At 43.6% G+C, this 16,396-nt stretch overlaps 1 protein-coding gene across 1 annotated transcript; it reads left to right on the plus strand.

The window, feature by feature from the left end:
• The first annotated feature begins 8,075 nt into the window (after positions 1–8,075).
• LOC129825348 (bone morphogenetic protein 2-like) lies at positions 8,076–14,758 on the plus strand. Its single transcript, XM_055885374.1, has 3 exons — positions 8,076–8,447; positions 9,401–9,768; positions 13,475–14,758. The coding sequence occupies exons 2-3, from the start codon at positions 9,414–9,416 to the stop codon at positions 14,386–14,388; spliced, it is 1,269 nt and encodes a 422-aa protein (XP_055741349.1). The 5' UTR covers positions 8,076–8,447; positions 9,401–9,413; the 3' UTR covers positions 14,389–14,758.
• Positions 14,759–16,396: the final 1,638 nt, after the last annotated feature.

The raw sequence follows: 16,396 nt of genomic DNA on the forward strand, positions 1-16,396 counted from the left end.
GTCGCGTTCCTGTCAAGCACATGTCCATCGATAAAGTTTTACTGTATTGAAACTTAAGGCAAAGCAGCAAAGCACATCACATCGCTCAACATTGAATAAAATAAATGGCACTAATACCATTATATTCTAATGCATGTAATGTGTCCCTTACACTCAATGCAAATAATTGTTCACAGATACACACATAATCCTTATTCTGTACAACAAGCCTCATAATTGTGTTATCTCCTGGTATCTATGTTAGCATGTGTCAAGGTTTCATCTCTGTCCACGCAGTGGAATGTGGGCCCTGCATCCAGCCAAGTAGCTGTTAACAGCAGGTGAAGAGTTAATGGATCTGCCATGTAGTCTCATGGCTTTAGTTCCCCCTGACCGCTGGAATGTACTGATGACAAGAGAGAGGAGAGGAGAGGAGAATAGATGAGAGGAGATGAGAATAGAGGAGAGAAGAATAGAGGAGAGTAGAATAGAGTACAATGGAGGAGAATGAATAGAGTGCAATGGAGGAGAATGGAGTAGAATTTAGGAGAATAGAGGAGAATAGAGGAGAGGAGAATGGATTAGAATTTAGGAGAATAGAGGAGAATTGAGGAGAATAGAGGAGAGGAGAAGAGTGGAGAGGAGAAGAGTGGAGAGGAGAAGAGTGGAGAGGAGAATGGAGGAGAGGAGAATGGAGGAGAGGAGAATGGAGGAGAGCAGAAGAGTGGAGAGGAGAATGGAGGAGAATTGAGGAGAATAGAGGAGAGGAGAATGGAGGAGAATAGAGGATAATGGAGGAGAATAGAGGAGAGGAGAATAGAGGAGAGGGGGGAGAATGGAGGAGAGGAGAGGAGATGAGAATAGAGGAGAATAGAGGAGAATAGAGGAGAGGAGAATAGAGGAGGGGAGAATGGAGGAGAGGAGAATAGTGGAGAATAGAGGATAATGGAGGAGAATAGAGGAGAATAGTGGAGAATGGAGAAGAATAGAGGAGAATAGAGGAGGGGAGAATGGAGGAGAGGAGAATAGTGGAGAATAGAGGAGAGGAGAATAGAGGAGAATAGAGGAGAGGAGAATAGTGGAGAATAGAGGAGAGGAGAGGAGAATAGAGGAGAGGAGAATAGTGGAGAATGGAGGAGAAGAGAATAGAGGAGAATAGAGGAGAGGAGAATAGTGGAGAATGGAGGAGAAGAGAATAGAGGAGAATGGAGGAGAGGAGGGGAGAATAGAGGAGAGGAGAATGGAGGAGAGGAGGGGAGAATAGAGGAGAGGAGAATGGAGGAGAGGAGGGGAGAATAGAGGAGACGAAAGGATAATGGCAGTAAATAATGCTATGTGTACAGCAGAGGTGGCCGGTGGCACCTTAATTGGGGAGGACAGGCTGTAATGGCTGGAACGGAATATATGGAATGGTATCGAACACATCAATGGTTTTCTTGTGTTTGATACCACTCCATGTACTCCATTCCAGCCATTATTATGAGCCGTCCTCCCCTCAGCAGCCTCCTGTGTACAGCACAATACAAGGCTAGAGTTAATTATTTTTTCAAACTTCATCAAAAGCTACTGAAGAACATACATTTTGTCTGGCATATCTGTCCCTTTGTGAAAGATTTAGCACCAAACTATAAACGAACATGACGTCCAACACCGGTCTTAAAGGTTGACAATTGACCTAAGTTCACATCAAGCATCACCAAATGTCACGGCTGACGTGAACTCAGGTCAGCGTGAGTTTGGTGTGACGACAACAGCCCCGAGCCTGGAGTTCTGGTCTGCGACAGAGCTGAACTTTAGCCCCCTGCGTGTGTCCTCGCTTCACGCTCACCATGCTCACACAGGCAGAATGATTTCCAATGGCATGGGTCAGTTCATCATAGAGACAGACAGATAGACAGGTCAGTCACGTGAAATACAGGACAGGCCCAACGGGCTGAGAGATTTGTGCCTTTTTTAGTCCTGACCGACAGACAGGGCCTGTAGCTGTGACCCTCTAGGTCCAGAATCAAAACAGAGACACGTGAGAGATAAACCCCAACTCTTACAACACTCATGCCAAGAGCTGTCTGGGGGGGGTCCTAATGTAAATGTATTACTTCAAAACCCCTATTCTTGAATTCTGCCAGAGTTTAGCACCATGTATTCAAAGTTAAATGATATCTATATTGTAAAGGTTACAGAGCTAACTGATAACTTTATGGAGGCAAATCGAATTCTAAAAGCTTGTGCAATTTCATAACCAGGGTCTGTAACTGGTTAACCTCTGGACCTGATCACCAGTGGATCGTTCATGTAAGCTTGATATGTTATCTCCCCACCAGTCTTGTTTCATTACCAAGGGCTGGTGGGGTTTGCTATTTACTGTTCTTTTCAACCAACAAAAGAATGATCTAATTCTAGATAACCCCAGTAGATAACTACTTTCTCTGCAGACAATGATACCAACTAGTGAATGAAGCTGAGTGACTCCAGAACCCAGAGAGCTGTGTGGTCTGCTGGATTGGACTGAGAGGAGGGGATTACTTCCCTCAGGGAGGCTGCTAGGGTGCTGGACACATTACTCTCTACCTGTCACAAGCTGTGCCAACACAAACACACACGCACATACACACACGCACACGCGCATGGATGCACACACACAGAAAGCAGGGATCAGATAAACCCTCTCTTTCTCCCCTTCTAATCCTCTCCTTGGGTAATTAAAGATAGTCACAGGTCACTGTGTGAGAGACCACCTTATCCTTCTATCTAAGGCATCTAAATACTAACAGCTTTTAGCTGGCGGTTTAGAGCACCACAGAGGGCTGTTTTGGCAACAGTATGGACCCAACTGTGGCAATCAGGGACAGAGAACAATGTAGAAAATGTAGTTTATTTTGCATAATCAGAAGTTTATAATCTTCTGATTATGACACATCCAGGTCGTGTGTTTCTGTAAATGAATGAATGAGTAAAATAAATGAGTGAATGAATTGGTGCCCAGAGGAATAAATTAGCTTTGCCGTCAGCTTTGCCGTCAGTATCAGATGTAATTACCATTGTTAACCAAGAGAAAGAGGAAGATAACAGAATGAGAGACAGAAGTAAAGAAGGCCAGAGAGGAAGAGTTCCAAGACATTCAGAGCCTAAAGCGTCAGCCAGTCAGTCAGCCAGCCAGCCAGCCAGTCAGTCAGCCTGTCAGTCAGCCAGTCAGTTAGCAAGTAAGCCAGTCTGTCGGCCAGCCAGCCAGTCAGTCAGTGAGTCAGTCAGTCAGTAAGCCAGACAGCCTGTCAGCCAGCCAGCCAGTCAGGAGAAGGTATGTCTGCTCCATCAGCTCCTACTGTATTTTAATTTTTAAATAGATGATCCAGGGGCTTATCCTTCATAAAATGTTATTGTCCTGGAAGCAGACAAAGATATCTTCTGATCTCAATGGGGTTTAATCTAGTGACATCTCAGCAAACAAAACAGGCCCATTGCTTTGGTCACAACACAACCATCCGCCCTACCCTCATCACTTAAGGGAAATAACTAGCTGTAATCAATGAGGGGTCTTCATATGGAGATGTCGCTAACATCAGGGCTGTTGAGTAAAGGCTACAGGCTGGTATACAGCTAACACCACACATCAATGATGGACCCCAGTTTCTCTTTCCCCTAACTGTACTATGCTGCTGGGGGCTGGTAACTGACAATATCTACTCTATGAGAAATGGATGAGCTTGTTGGAACATGTGACGAGAGAAACAACTTCTCAGAAATGAAGTAGTGAAAACTCGTGCAAACCATCAATAAACACAGTGTTTCAGGGTTGACCTTGACCTGACTGAAACACTGCTACAGTTCATTTTCTCAGGCAATCAATGAATCGTTTCAAACTGAATGGGTTCAGCCTGGAGAAGACTATGGACTTGGTGCATCTTTGTCTTGTCCCTTTTCCCAGGACAAAGGACAGGAGAGGAGGGATACCAGTTCCAGCTAAGAGTAAAGTTCAGAGGTCAGCGCTGAGGGATGAAGATAGGACAGGCGGTCGCTACAGATCCTAATCCCCATAATCTACCAAAAACAACACATTTCCCAGCTCATTGTCAATTAGTTTTAATCCAATAGTCAAACATGCTTAATCCAGGAATTAACACATGTTGATCATAATCCATAGGGATCTAAGACACAGGAGGGATCACCACTGTATTTACAATTGAGAACAGTAGGACCACAGGCAGGTTCTACAATATTAAGTAGTACTCTGCCAATTTTGTCACATACAATTGTATTGTATTTTTCCTTATGCTGGCCTCCAGAGTGGCGAAGTGGTCTAAGGCACTGCATCGCAGTGCTAGCTGTGTCACTAGAGGTTCTGGGTTAGGCTCTGTCGCACGGCTCTCGACCTTCACCTCTCCCGTGTCCGTACGGGAGTTGCAGCGATGAGACAAGACTGTATCTACCAAGGATACCATGAAATTTGGGGTAAAAGTAAAACAATTAAATGTTTTTCCATATGCTACTGTGCAAGGCTGTAAATGTTTGCTGTGTTTGTGTGTGTGAATGTGCGTGTGCATGTGTGTGTCAGTGACGTGCGGTGAGGTCGGTGGCTAGGTAAGCATGGGCTATTATCAAATCCAGATTTACTCACAAATAAACCTTGATGAAGCCCAAGTTCACCATACAACAGATAGCTTCAACAACCGGAGTGACATAGTGTCACGCCTACTCTCGTTTCCTCTCTCCAGCGCTCAACGTCGCCGGTCTACTAACCAACGGTCCTGGCAACCATCATTACGAACACCTGCTCCCCATCGTTATGCACACCTGGACTTCATCATTACCCTGATTACTTCCCCTTTATTTATCTCTCAGTAGCCTCAGTCTTAAGGCAGTATTGGTTTTGTTCACGTTCAGTATGCTTCTCCTGTTTTGTTTATCTACTGATTCTCATTATTAAACTCACCTTCTGCACCTGCTTCCTGACTCCTAGCGTATACGTTACACATAGGCTACAAACCGAAATGTACTAACAATTTTCACCAAATGGCGCAGCGGTCTAATGCACTGCATCTCAGTGCTAGAGGCGTCACTACAGATCCTGGTTCGATTCCAGGCTGTATCATAACCGCTGTATCATAATTGGCTCAGCGTCGTCCGGGTTAGGGTTTGGCCGGAAGAGGCCGTCATTGTAAATAGGATTTTTTCTTAACTGACTTGCCTAGTTCAATAAAGGATAAAAAAAAAAATAATAATAATAAAATACCAATGTGGTCAAGATATACAAGCGATTGCCTTCGATTGCGGTATATTTCATATCATCCAACAAAATGACAGACTACTTAACTCAGCTCAGACAGATCAATGTAGCATCCACAGCAGTGGCGGTCAGTGCTGTTTAAGATGAGGGAGGACCACTTTTTTTCATGAGCATGGCCTTATTTCTATTACATCATATTGGATGACTCACATTCATATTCTATTCACCCAGTTCAATGTAACATCAATAGGTTTAGTCTACGACATGATACTCACATTTTCCCTATACCCATCATGAGGTTGCTACAACCTAGCCTATGAATGAAAGTTTACAATGTAGGTGCACATAGGTCCAGAAACAAATTTGATGTGACATTCAATACCGCCTTGCACACTCTTGCCATCTAGCTGATATAGGGTTTAATCATTTATCTGTTTATCCCCGTTTTGTTCTGTTTGATTCCGTTTAAGAAAGGTTTTTCAACAAAATCGGCGGAATGAATACACCCCTGATCATGCGTAAACCGAGCTCATTCTCATAACAGCCATGTTGTATTCCTTCTCTTCCCTTCGCTTGTGGACTTCAATGCACAACAAATCAGCTGTATGTGACCAGGCGAAAAAACCTTTCCAAGCCAAACCTCTACAAACAGCCTACATTGTTGTCCCCATATTAGCTAAAGTAACTAGCTAACATAGCATCCCTCTGAGCAGGGTGTTTCAGTAGGCTAAACTAGCTAGCTGCATTTGCTAGCAAAGTAAGTGAAAAAAAAATATGAAATGTTTGTGATTTATTTAGAATTCAAGGCACACTTAACCAGCATGGCTACCACAGCATTCTGCAGCAATAAGCCATCCCATCTGGTTTGGGCTTAGTGGGACTATCATTTGTTTTTCAACAGGACAATGACCCAAAACACACCTCCAGGCTGTGTAAGGGCTATTTGACCAAGAAGGAGAGTGATGGAGTGCTGCATCAGATGACCTGGCCTCAACCCAATTGAGATGTTTTGGGATGAGTCGGACTGAAACACAGCCAACAAGTGCTCAGCATATGTGGGAACTCCTTCAAGACTGTTGGAAAATAATTCCAGATGAAGCTGGTTGAGAGAATGCAAAGCTCTCATTCTTTTATTTTACTAGGCAAGTCAGTTAAGAACAAATTCTTATTTTCAATGACGGCCTAGGAATAGTGCATAACTGCCTTGTTCAAAGGCAGAACGACAGATTTTTACCTTGTCACCTCGGGGATTCGATCTTGCAACCTTTCAGTTACAAATCCAACACTCTAACCACTAGGCTACCTGTCGCCCATTTAAGAAAGGGTGGCTACTTTGAAGAATCTCAAAAATAAATGTATTTTAATTTGTTTAACACTTTTTTTGTTACTACATGATTCCATGTCTGTTATTTCATAGTTTTGATGTCTTCACTACTCTACAATGTAGAAAATAGTACAAATAAAGAAAAACCCTTGAATAAGTGTGTGTTCTAAAACTTTTGACCGGTAGTGTATATAATAAATAAGGTTATTATGAAATGTCCATATCAACAATTGAAAGGACTGAAATATACAGTACAAATTGCAAATTAAAATGCATTTAGGCCTACCTTTACTTGAAAAGGAAGTACACTGGTCTGTCATTCAGAGTGGTCCTCTAGTGACAGGAATGTAGGAGTCACAGAAGAACCCCATGTCCATTATTTTATTCTGCTTGCACATAGCAGGCCCACGGTGCAGTGGGAGAAGCATTCCCAAGGCCTCCTTCCAGTTTCACTCTGACACAAAAAGAGGAGTTACATTATTCCAATTTAGACATTTTTTAAAGTGCGGTATAGTCCATGTGTCAGTTCAAGGGATGACAGCGACAAATTATCTAGACATGTCCAAATGTGCAGCGTTTACCCCCCAGGCAATACCCACACATCATGTTTAGGTAATATGCATGTGCAGCAATGCAACAAATGAAGCTACTACAAGCTAGGCAAAGAAAGGCGACCTATGCTGACCCTGTCCATTAACAGTGACTGGAGTCAGGAACGGCCGCACGTGTCACCAATTTGAATGGGTGGAAAGGAAGGCATGAATACCCTGGCTTCTTTCCTGAGAGATTGATGCAGTTTTAGCAAATGTTGAGATTTTGAGCAGAAAAACCACCAGAATCATTGAGAAAAAACATTACATTAAAAAAAGAATGGCAATTGTTTATATTATTTTTCTATTAAATTATCACAGGGTGGGCATTGCCTATCCTGCCTGCATGTCACTGGTGTGTTTGTGTGTGTGTTTGTGTGTGTGTGTGTGTGTGTGTGTGTGTGTGTGTGTGGGGGGGGGGGGGGGGGGGGGGGGGTTAATATAGATCAATACAGTCCATCCACACGTTGGCGCACTTGCTCTGGTTCGTTTTTGAACTGTTGCTGTTTATTACAATTCTAAAAATGAGATTCAAGATATTGTTCTCTATGATTAACAATGAAAAATATAGGCCTAGTTCTGCATGAAATGGGAACGAACATTAGAAGAATGCATTACGATGAGTAGCCTATTTCCTGAAAGAAAAAGAAAACCTAAAGTTAGATATTTTGAAGCTGTCAAAATTAACAATGTTAGATCACACGAACGAATAAAAGTCTAGGCCTATTATCAAATACAGTTTCATATTTCAGTCATTTTTTAAGAGTCAAAACGCATTTAAATGAGCATTTTGTCTGTGTAGCAGCGCGAGTTTGGGCAGGCTACTGTAGGTGCAGGACTGGTTGAAAATGCACAGGAGGTGCTTTGGAATCGACATGATTGACAGCTCTGCGTTGGTGACATCACTGCACGACAAAAAGCCTCGTTGGGGAAGAGAAGGCACCAATCAATTGGACTGCGCACGGGAGAGAGAGGTTAAGCTCCCACAGCCACACACTTTACAGTCTGATCTTCTACACCCGGTCTCTGCTAAACTTTATCTAAAAGTTCGCATTTGAAGATGTTCAACGACGCTGCTTTATACTTAGACCCGTCCTGCCTACACCAGTCTGCTTCCTCCTCATAGATATAACTTTAGGCGATTTTTTTATTCTATTGACCAAGACGTCTCCAGATTCCCAGCTGCGGAGATATGTGCGAGAGAAAGGGGTCGGAGCAGTGCACGGACTGTCTTTCGCCCGCAGAGGAAAAGCGTGGAATAAACACGAATTAATGTGGAATTTATTGGAGCCCAAAGCTGGAAGGACGACTGGACACAGCGCGTCCTTATCAGGTAAAACAAGTTAGAGGTGTTCATTATTGAAGTCAATGACAACTTTTATATTTAGGTAAAAGTTGAGAAACTCTCATAAACTGTCCATCCGCTGAGTATTCTGGATCTAATAACCCCGTTTATTTTTTCCATTTTGTATTTCTACATTTTTTGGGGGGGGGTACGTAAATTCCCGAAACATACTGTACATACAAAAATTCATACTGGTAGTATTTTAAGGATATGTACTTGTGATGTAGACCTAGATGTGTTTTGATGTCTTGTATGCGCATTGGGGTACATATGGCCAGGATACGAACGTCAGATCTCACACCTGCGAGCCCCTTGAAGTAACTGTATCCCGCATGATTCTAGTCATACATTGCCGTCAAAGCCTCACCAAATAGACGCTTGTAGCGCTATCTGACTGCTGCCACGACTGTATCTACTGGAACCTTTTTGATGCCTACATTCTGTCAGGCTTTGTGTGTTCTAAGGTCTACGTAGTGTTTCTTTTAAACACTACCACCAAACACGTCCTCCTATCTCTTCTGTAATTGCTGACTTTGTCTGCCGTCTTCTCTCTGTCTTCTTCCAGTTTCTTTGATTTCTCCTTTCCTGTAGGCTACCACCCCTTTTTGTTTGACAATTCTCTTTCATAACTTCCTCACCTTGATATTCTGGTGTTTTAGTTTTGCCGTTATAATGTTAAAAGATCAATCCCCTATTTCGGTAAGCATAGCCCGCGGGGATGTTATTGCCAACCTTAATGTGCTTTACTTCAAAGTGACGTGTCTTTTCTTTTAACCTGCTTTAATACAAATTGTTATTATATGGAAGAAGAAACAATTTATCGCAGCTGGGCTGGGAGGAATTTTACAGTGAACCTCCAATGTCTCTCCTGTCGATAGCTGTCTGTGTGCTGTGTCGGCGGCGCATGTGTGTTGACAGAAACTGCTCTCCTCTCTTCGCAGGGACTAACTGACCATGGTCGCCGTGTTTCGTTCTCTCATGGTACTGCTGCTGGCTCAGGTGTTGCTGGGTGGCGCTGCGGGACTAATCCCCGAGGTTGGCCGGAGGAAGTACAGTGAGTCCGAGAAACAGAGCCCGGAGCAGTCGGAGAACTTTCTCAACGAGTTCGAGCTGCGGCTCCTCAATATGTTCGGACTTAAGCGGAGGCCGAACCCAAGCAGACAGGCTGTGGTGCCTCAGTACATGGTGGACCTGTACCGTATGCATTCGTTGAACGGAGACCACAGCACTAAACGGCCCCGGAGCATGGGGAGGCACGCAGAGAGAGCCGCCAGCAAGGCCAACACGATTAGAAGCTTTCACCATGAAGGTACGTATTAGTGGCATATTTCACCTGGCAAGGTAGAGCACCTCTGCTCCTTCAGACATGTCAAACCTGTATTTAAACATGACTCAGAGTGTGAAGAGGATTTTCAAAGCAATTACACTTTTTTATGACAGGCCCACTCATGTCCTCACAGAGTGACACGCGTCAGGGACACACGCCCTTTATAGTAGATCATGAAATAACAAAGGGTAATTTAACAATGTAACGAGTAAAACTCATTGTCAGGGTTCGACAGAGAACTTCTTGATGTGTAACTTTGAAGTGCAAAGTAGCCTAATCCCTGAAATATGCGGTGATGCAACCCGTTACCTGGAACATTCCATTGACTGTGCTATAACAGGCATCAAAACATCAAGGGTGGTGGGTGGTATCACAAGGGTAATTTGTTTCTTAATAATTGATGGTGTTTGCGTGGGCCCTGAAAACAGTTTTTCCAGACACGCACCACAGGAGAGGGATAAAGAAAGGGCGGTGTGCGTGCGCAAGTGATAGTCATCGCCCTGCTGCTACTTCAATAACACACGACATGACATTACACTACACTGTCTACACACGCATTATGACAGAGGCCACTGTGGGCAGACATAGCTCCGTCTCATTTTTAGACAGGACTAGTCAGTTCATTACTCATTCTGGTGTTTGGGGTGCGCGTTATCCTTTTCCAATCGCTCTCTCAATGCGCACTCTTTATGCGCAATTACGCACGTTCAAATAATAGAACCACGTAATTAGGCGTACATACTTATTATGTAGCTACATATGCGTCGCTGACTGCGTGATTTTACATTAAAACTACACATTTATATACCTCAGAAACACATGCAGACCAGATTATTGTTTCAGTATGGGCCAATTGGTCTAAATGCTAAAATACACATGAGGTATTTGATCCAAGAGTTGAACTGGAGGCACAAATGGACATTTTCTTTGGGTGATGTGAACTCTGGTGGTGTTTTTTGATTTGGTATTGTATCTGTACTATGTTGTATAGTATCAGTGGGTAGAGAGGTAGGCATGTGCTCAGAGGATGTCTAACCCTCTAGTCCAGTGTTACAAGGCAATAGTTCATCTGGGCACTACATTTACACCTGCATTACTAGCTGTTTGGGCTTTTAGGCTGGGTTTCTGTACAGCACTTCGAGATATTAGCTGATGTACGAAGGGCTATATAAAATAAACTTGATTGATTTACACAGTGCTGCAACAAAACACACCAGAACAGTTAATAATGAAACATGAAAACCAAATGTTGAAACTTTAAAAAATCATTTTCCCTCATGCTTTTTGTACAGTCTATCTGATAGTACCTGTCTTTTAATTGTCTCTAGCTCCAGTAGTGTACGGTACATGCCCAATGTGTCCATGGATGGCCTTCTACACAGACTCTTGAGTGTTGCACTGCACAAGGAAGTTTCCACCCAGTGAATGACTCATTGGAGTGGTTGGGTCAGGATGGGTGGTTAGTTGGGTGTTCTCCTCTCCTGAGGCCTGGTAGGGATGACACCCAGTGGACTAACTGACACACTACAAACACCACTGACACACTACAAACACCACTGACACTACAAACACCACTGAAACACTAAAAACACCACTGACACTACAAACACCACTGAAACACTACAAACACCACTGACACACTACAAACACCACTGAAACACTACAAACACCACTGACACACTACAAACACCACTGACACACTACAAACACCACTGAAACACTACAAACACCACTGACACACTACAAACATCACTGACACTACAAACACCACTGAAACACTACAAACACCACTGACACACTACAAACACCACTGACACTACAAACACCACAGAAATACTACAAACACCACTGACACACTACAAAACCATACAGGTAGGAGGCATGGTGACTGGTACTGAGACCACTCACTCCACTAGTGTAAACGTTCGCTTGACTCCACACCTTAACTGTAGCCGTTTGGGATACATTTCAGCCATGTTTAGTTGTTTATCCTTCCATCCTCCTGTCTTTTCATCCAATGTTCCAGCGCAGCATGGTTTTGTCTATTTTGATTGTTCCTATGGTAGAAGTGGGACGAATGGGGGGTCCTATATGTTTAATATACGTGTAGCTACACATGTAAACCATAATGTCAAAGCCTGAAGCCTTATCCATTCTTCACATCTGTTCCGGGATATTCATTTCAGAAGGGCAATTCATTTCTGTAATATCAGTTTTCAATTTTATTTTGTTATTTTTGCCAAACAGAACATTTCCAGGCCTAACTCAGTAACCGGCTGCCAAAGACAGCAGAGATGAATGACCTGATATTAGCCGTTATCTTTTGTTTTGGCCCACAAAGAGCCAAGAAATTAGGAATGTTGATACACTCATATCTGTGGTTCACAACTCTTAGACAAGCCCCAACATGTTGTTCACACAGTGCATGCAGTACCTCCTTCACTCACACAGCAGGGTTCTGGATATAGAGAGAGAGGGAGACGGGAGGGGGGAGAGAAAAGAGAGAAAGATTTGGAGCTAAAGAGAGAGAGAGGGGGATTTGGGGTGCGGAGAGAGATAGAGAGAGAGCGAAGGGGAGAGAGGGATTTTGGAGTGAGTGGGTGAAAGAGAGAAGGAGAGAAGGGGTTTGAAGGAGAGAAATAGAGAGAAGGGGTTTTCCCACATCAATAAGGATTGATGGGTCTAATTGAGGTCTTTGTGCTTCTGGAGAGAGATTTAGGATGAGGGGGTGGAATTTCCTAAATGCCTCCTTTGAAAACGCCCTGAGTTCAAAGTTAGTGTTTATTTTACCACTCCAAACAGATAACATGTCTTTGTGCCATCTGTAAAACACTTAAAGGTAAATGTAAAAAGTTTGACTACAATCAAGAAAATATACGTGCTGACATTGACATATGTATCTGAAATTTGTTTTACACACTAATGTTAATAATTCATTCTCAATCAGGCCAAATATGCACATAGGAATAAAATGTGTATCTATAGACTGCTACAAAAAGGTATAAAAAACATGAAGATAAATGAGACATACAGATAAATGAGCCATACTTCCCTATGGCCCGTAATTATGTCATAATAATCTAGCTTTGATGATTCCATGATGGACGACAATTCCTTTTCCCACACATTCAATAATAACAGCACTCCATCATGTAGCAGCCACATCCTAAAGGGCAGAACATTCTCCATGGCATTTAGTGGCCTTGCATGCATAATGGTTAGATGCTATCACTGGTCTTTGCTAGATCTTATCAACATTGGAACACCACTGCTTTGATGTCATGACATTTACTCTGATGAAATGTATGAACCTGACCATATTGCAGCTGGATGGTCATAACTGTTAGCTTTTGCCTTTACACATTGACAACAATGTCTCTGTGTTGTAATGAGCTGTGGAAAGAATACCAGTTTTTCAGGACAGTAAACCTTTTGTGAATCTTCTTCCCTGTTCCTGTATAATCTATAAAGACATACATGTTTGCCTCTACATTTTTTACATTGCAGCATGCTCTCCGTGTAAGCACTGTATCTACCATTAGTGGCTGTCCTCCACTCCGTGGAGCTACTCTACCACCTTTATCAACACAACCTTTGCAGTACAAAAAAACATGTCCTGATCTTAGCCATAAATGTCTATGTCAACACCATCCACTGACCCTAGCTCTCTCCTTCTCCTCTCTTGTAGAGTCCATGGAGGCCCTGGCCAGTCTGAAGGGCAGGACAACCCAGCAGTTCTTCTTCAACCTCACCTCCATCCCTGGAGAAGAGCTTATCACCTCTGCAGAGCTCCGGGTATACAGGGACCAGGTCCTGGGGGCCACAGCAGCTCCCACCAGTAACACCAGTCACAAAAGCAGTAACAGCTCCAGTACCAGTGCTGGGGGCTTCCATCGTATCAATGTGTACGAGGTGTTTGGAGCCCCTGCATCTCCCCGTGGGGAACCCCTGACACGCCTCTTGGACACGCGGCTGGTGCAGGACTCTCTGAGCCGCTGGGAGAGCTTTGACGTCAGCCCCGCCGTGTCACAGTGGGCCTCCGGGGGGCGCCACAACCACGGCTTCCTGGTTGAGATGCTCCACCCAGACACCCTGGGGGGCGAAGAGGGCCAAAGACGGAGACGACACGTCAGGGTAAGCCGCTCCCTCCACGGGGACCAGGACTCATGGCCCCAGGCTCGCCCCCTGCTGGTGACCTACGGTCATGACAGGCAGGGGAATGCGGTGCTGCACAGGGACAAGAGACAGGCAGCAGGCCACAGGAAACAGAGGAAGAAGCACCAACACAAGGCCAACTGCCGCAGACATGCCCTCTACGTGGACTTCAGCGACGTGGGCTGGAATGAGTGGATAGTTGCACCCCCTGGCTACCACGCCTTCTACTGCCACGGGGAGTGCCCCTTCCCATTGGCCGACCACCTCAACTCCACCAACCATGCCATCGTTCAGACGCTGGTCAACTCTGTGAACTCCAACATCCCCCGGGCGTGCTGCGTGCCCACAGAGCTCAGCCCCATATCTCTGCTTTATCTGGATGAGTATGAGAAGGTCATCCTCAAAAACTACCAGGATATGGTGGTGGAGGGATGTGGCTGCCGGTGAGACACACAGAGACAGAAGGATGGAGGGATGGAGAGACTCAGAAAGAGAGAGAGAGTGAGGTTATATGGACACCCGGTTTCCCAATGAAGACGTTTTATTTATATGACAGAAAAGACACAAACATAGCTATTTTGGAAGAAGATTTAAAAAAAATATATATGAATATATTTATGTCTACTTAAAGTTGGGGAAAAATAAATATTTTACTCAGAGGAATAATCCTTTACTGGTTTTGAAAATGTATTTCTGATGTACATTTCGAAATGGGTGCAATACCACATGAAGTACAATGCTCAGATTTTTATTTGTATTTATTTCTATTATAACCACTTTATTTGTAAATAAATAATGTGTATTTATCGTGAGAAAACACTTTGGTTGCTCCAATTGTCCACACTTGTCCAGCTGACTTCCCAATTTGTGTTTATAAGCATTCAAATCAAACTAAGGATGTCAAGGGGTCAAAAGTAGCAGAACCTCTCCCACATAAATTAGCCGCAAAATAACAGAGAAGACAAGGTTAAATGCTAACTCTCTAACAGTGAATGCCAAGATGAAGCATTTACACCTCTTATGATAAACGTACAGTAACTGGAGCCTGGCGGTGTGTTTTGAAAGGGTCAGTGTAAGTGATGTAATGGTCTGCAATGGGGTACAGAATCCCAGAAAGGGTCCAAGGTTGCTACATCTATACAGATGTTATAAGGTCTCTGGGGAGGACTGGGAAAACACAGCGAGATGTTTTCCTCCAGTAGGTTTACATGGCATTGCACAGATCTCTGGGAAGGAAAGCAGAGGTAAAAGTTAACCCCTGGGAATAGTTCATTTTCCTATCTTAAAAGAGAGAGAGAGAAAGAGAAAAAGAGAGAGGGGAAGTAGGGAGAGAGAGAAAGAAAACAAACAAGCTGAGTTGTGTGTCAGTGTGTGAGGGATTTCTATTGTGTCTGTGCTGTGCTGTGCTGGGCTGTGCTGGGCTGTGCTGTGCTGGGGTGTGCTGGGCTGTGCTGGGCTGTGCTGTGAGTTTGTTGACTGTGCGATTTGAGACATGACAGGCTGCGAGCTATCAGACAGACACAATGGGCCCTCAGCAAGACACGAGGACTACAGCTGCTTTAATTAATAAAGACAAACAAACAAACACACAGCCACAGGTGTACCTGCTCCATATGCACATGCTCAGGCACATTCTCCCGCTTTTGGCTGCCTTCTTCTGTTGTGGTTTTGGCAACAGTGGGAATAGTTCTGTTAAGCTTCGTTATACCTGGTTCTAACTTGCGTCCTTTGTCCTGATCTTGTCCACATTCTGATTGTGCCCACATTTTTTGACAATAAAAAAACACATTGTGATCTGATTGTGATCAGAGGTAGTCAGACACGTCTAGATATCTTACAAGTGTAAATCAATCTGGACAGTGAAACTATTTAAATAATCATTATTCCACCCACTAAATTCATTGACAGGTGGCACCATTGACTGATTACATAAATATGTGTCTAACAATAGATAGAGAAATATGATTTTGAAAGAAAAGCTGTGAAATAATTAGCATAAAGGAAGGGACCAGGAAATATGGCCACAATGCAGATACAGTGGACGGATAACAGACACATTTTAATACTATGTGTAGACATATTTCTGTAAATGTTGGCACAATAAGAATATAGACAAGATCAGGACAAAGGACCCCTGTTAGCACCAGGTATAAACTGGGCTTTAGAATGAATGAACACTAACAAACAACACTCCAAGTGACAAACAACAGGGGATTATTGCTCATATTTTATTCATATGGACAGATAATGGCAGGATGGGATGGAAAAAACAAAACATATCACCTGTCCAAGACAGAGCACAGGCATGAAGGTTAGAATGAATATCTTAATACTTGTATTGTTCTCAGAGAAGTAATGTAATCACTAGCCTACATGGAGTGACTGGGAATAGTCCTAAAAGACACAGATGAAATACATACCGGAGCCACACTGGCGGGGTAGATAATGAGAGAGT

This window comes from Salvelinus fontinalis, chromosome 27 (genome assembly GCF_029448725.1).
Source record: "Salvelinus fontinalis isolate EN_2023a chromosome 27, ASM2944872v1, whole genome shotgun sequence".
NCBI lineage: Eukaryota > Metazoa > Chordata > Actinopteri > Salmoniformes > Salmonidae > Salvelinus > Salvelinus fontinalis.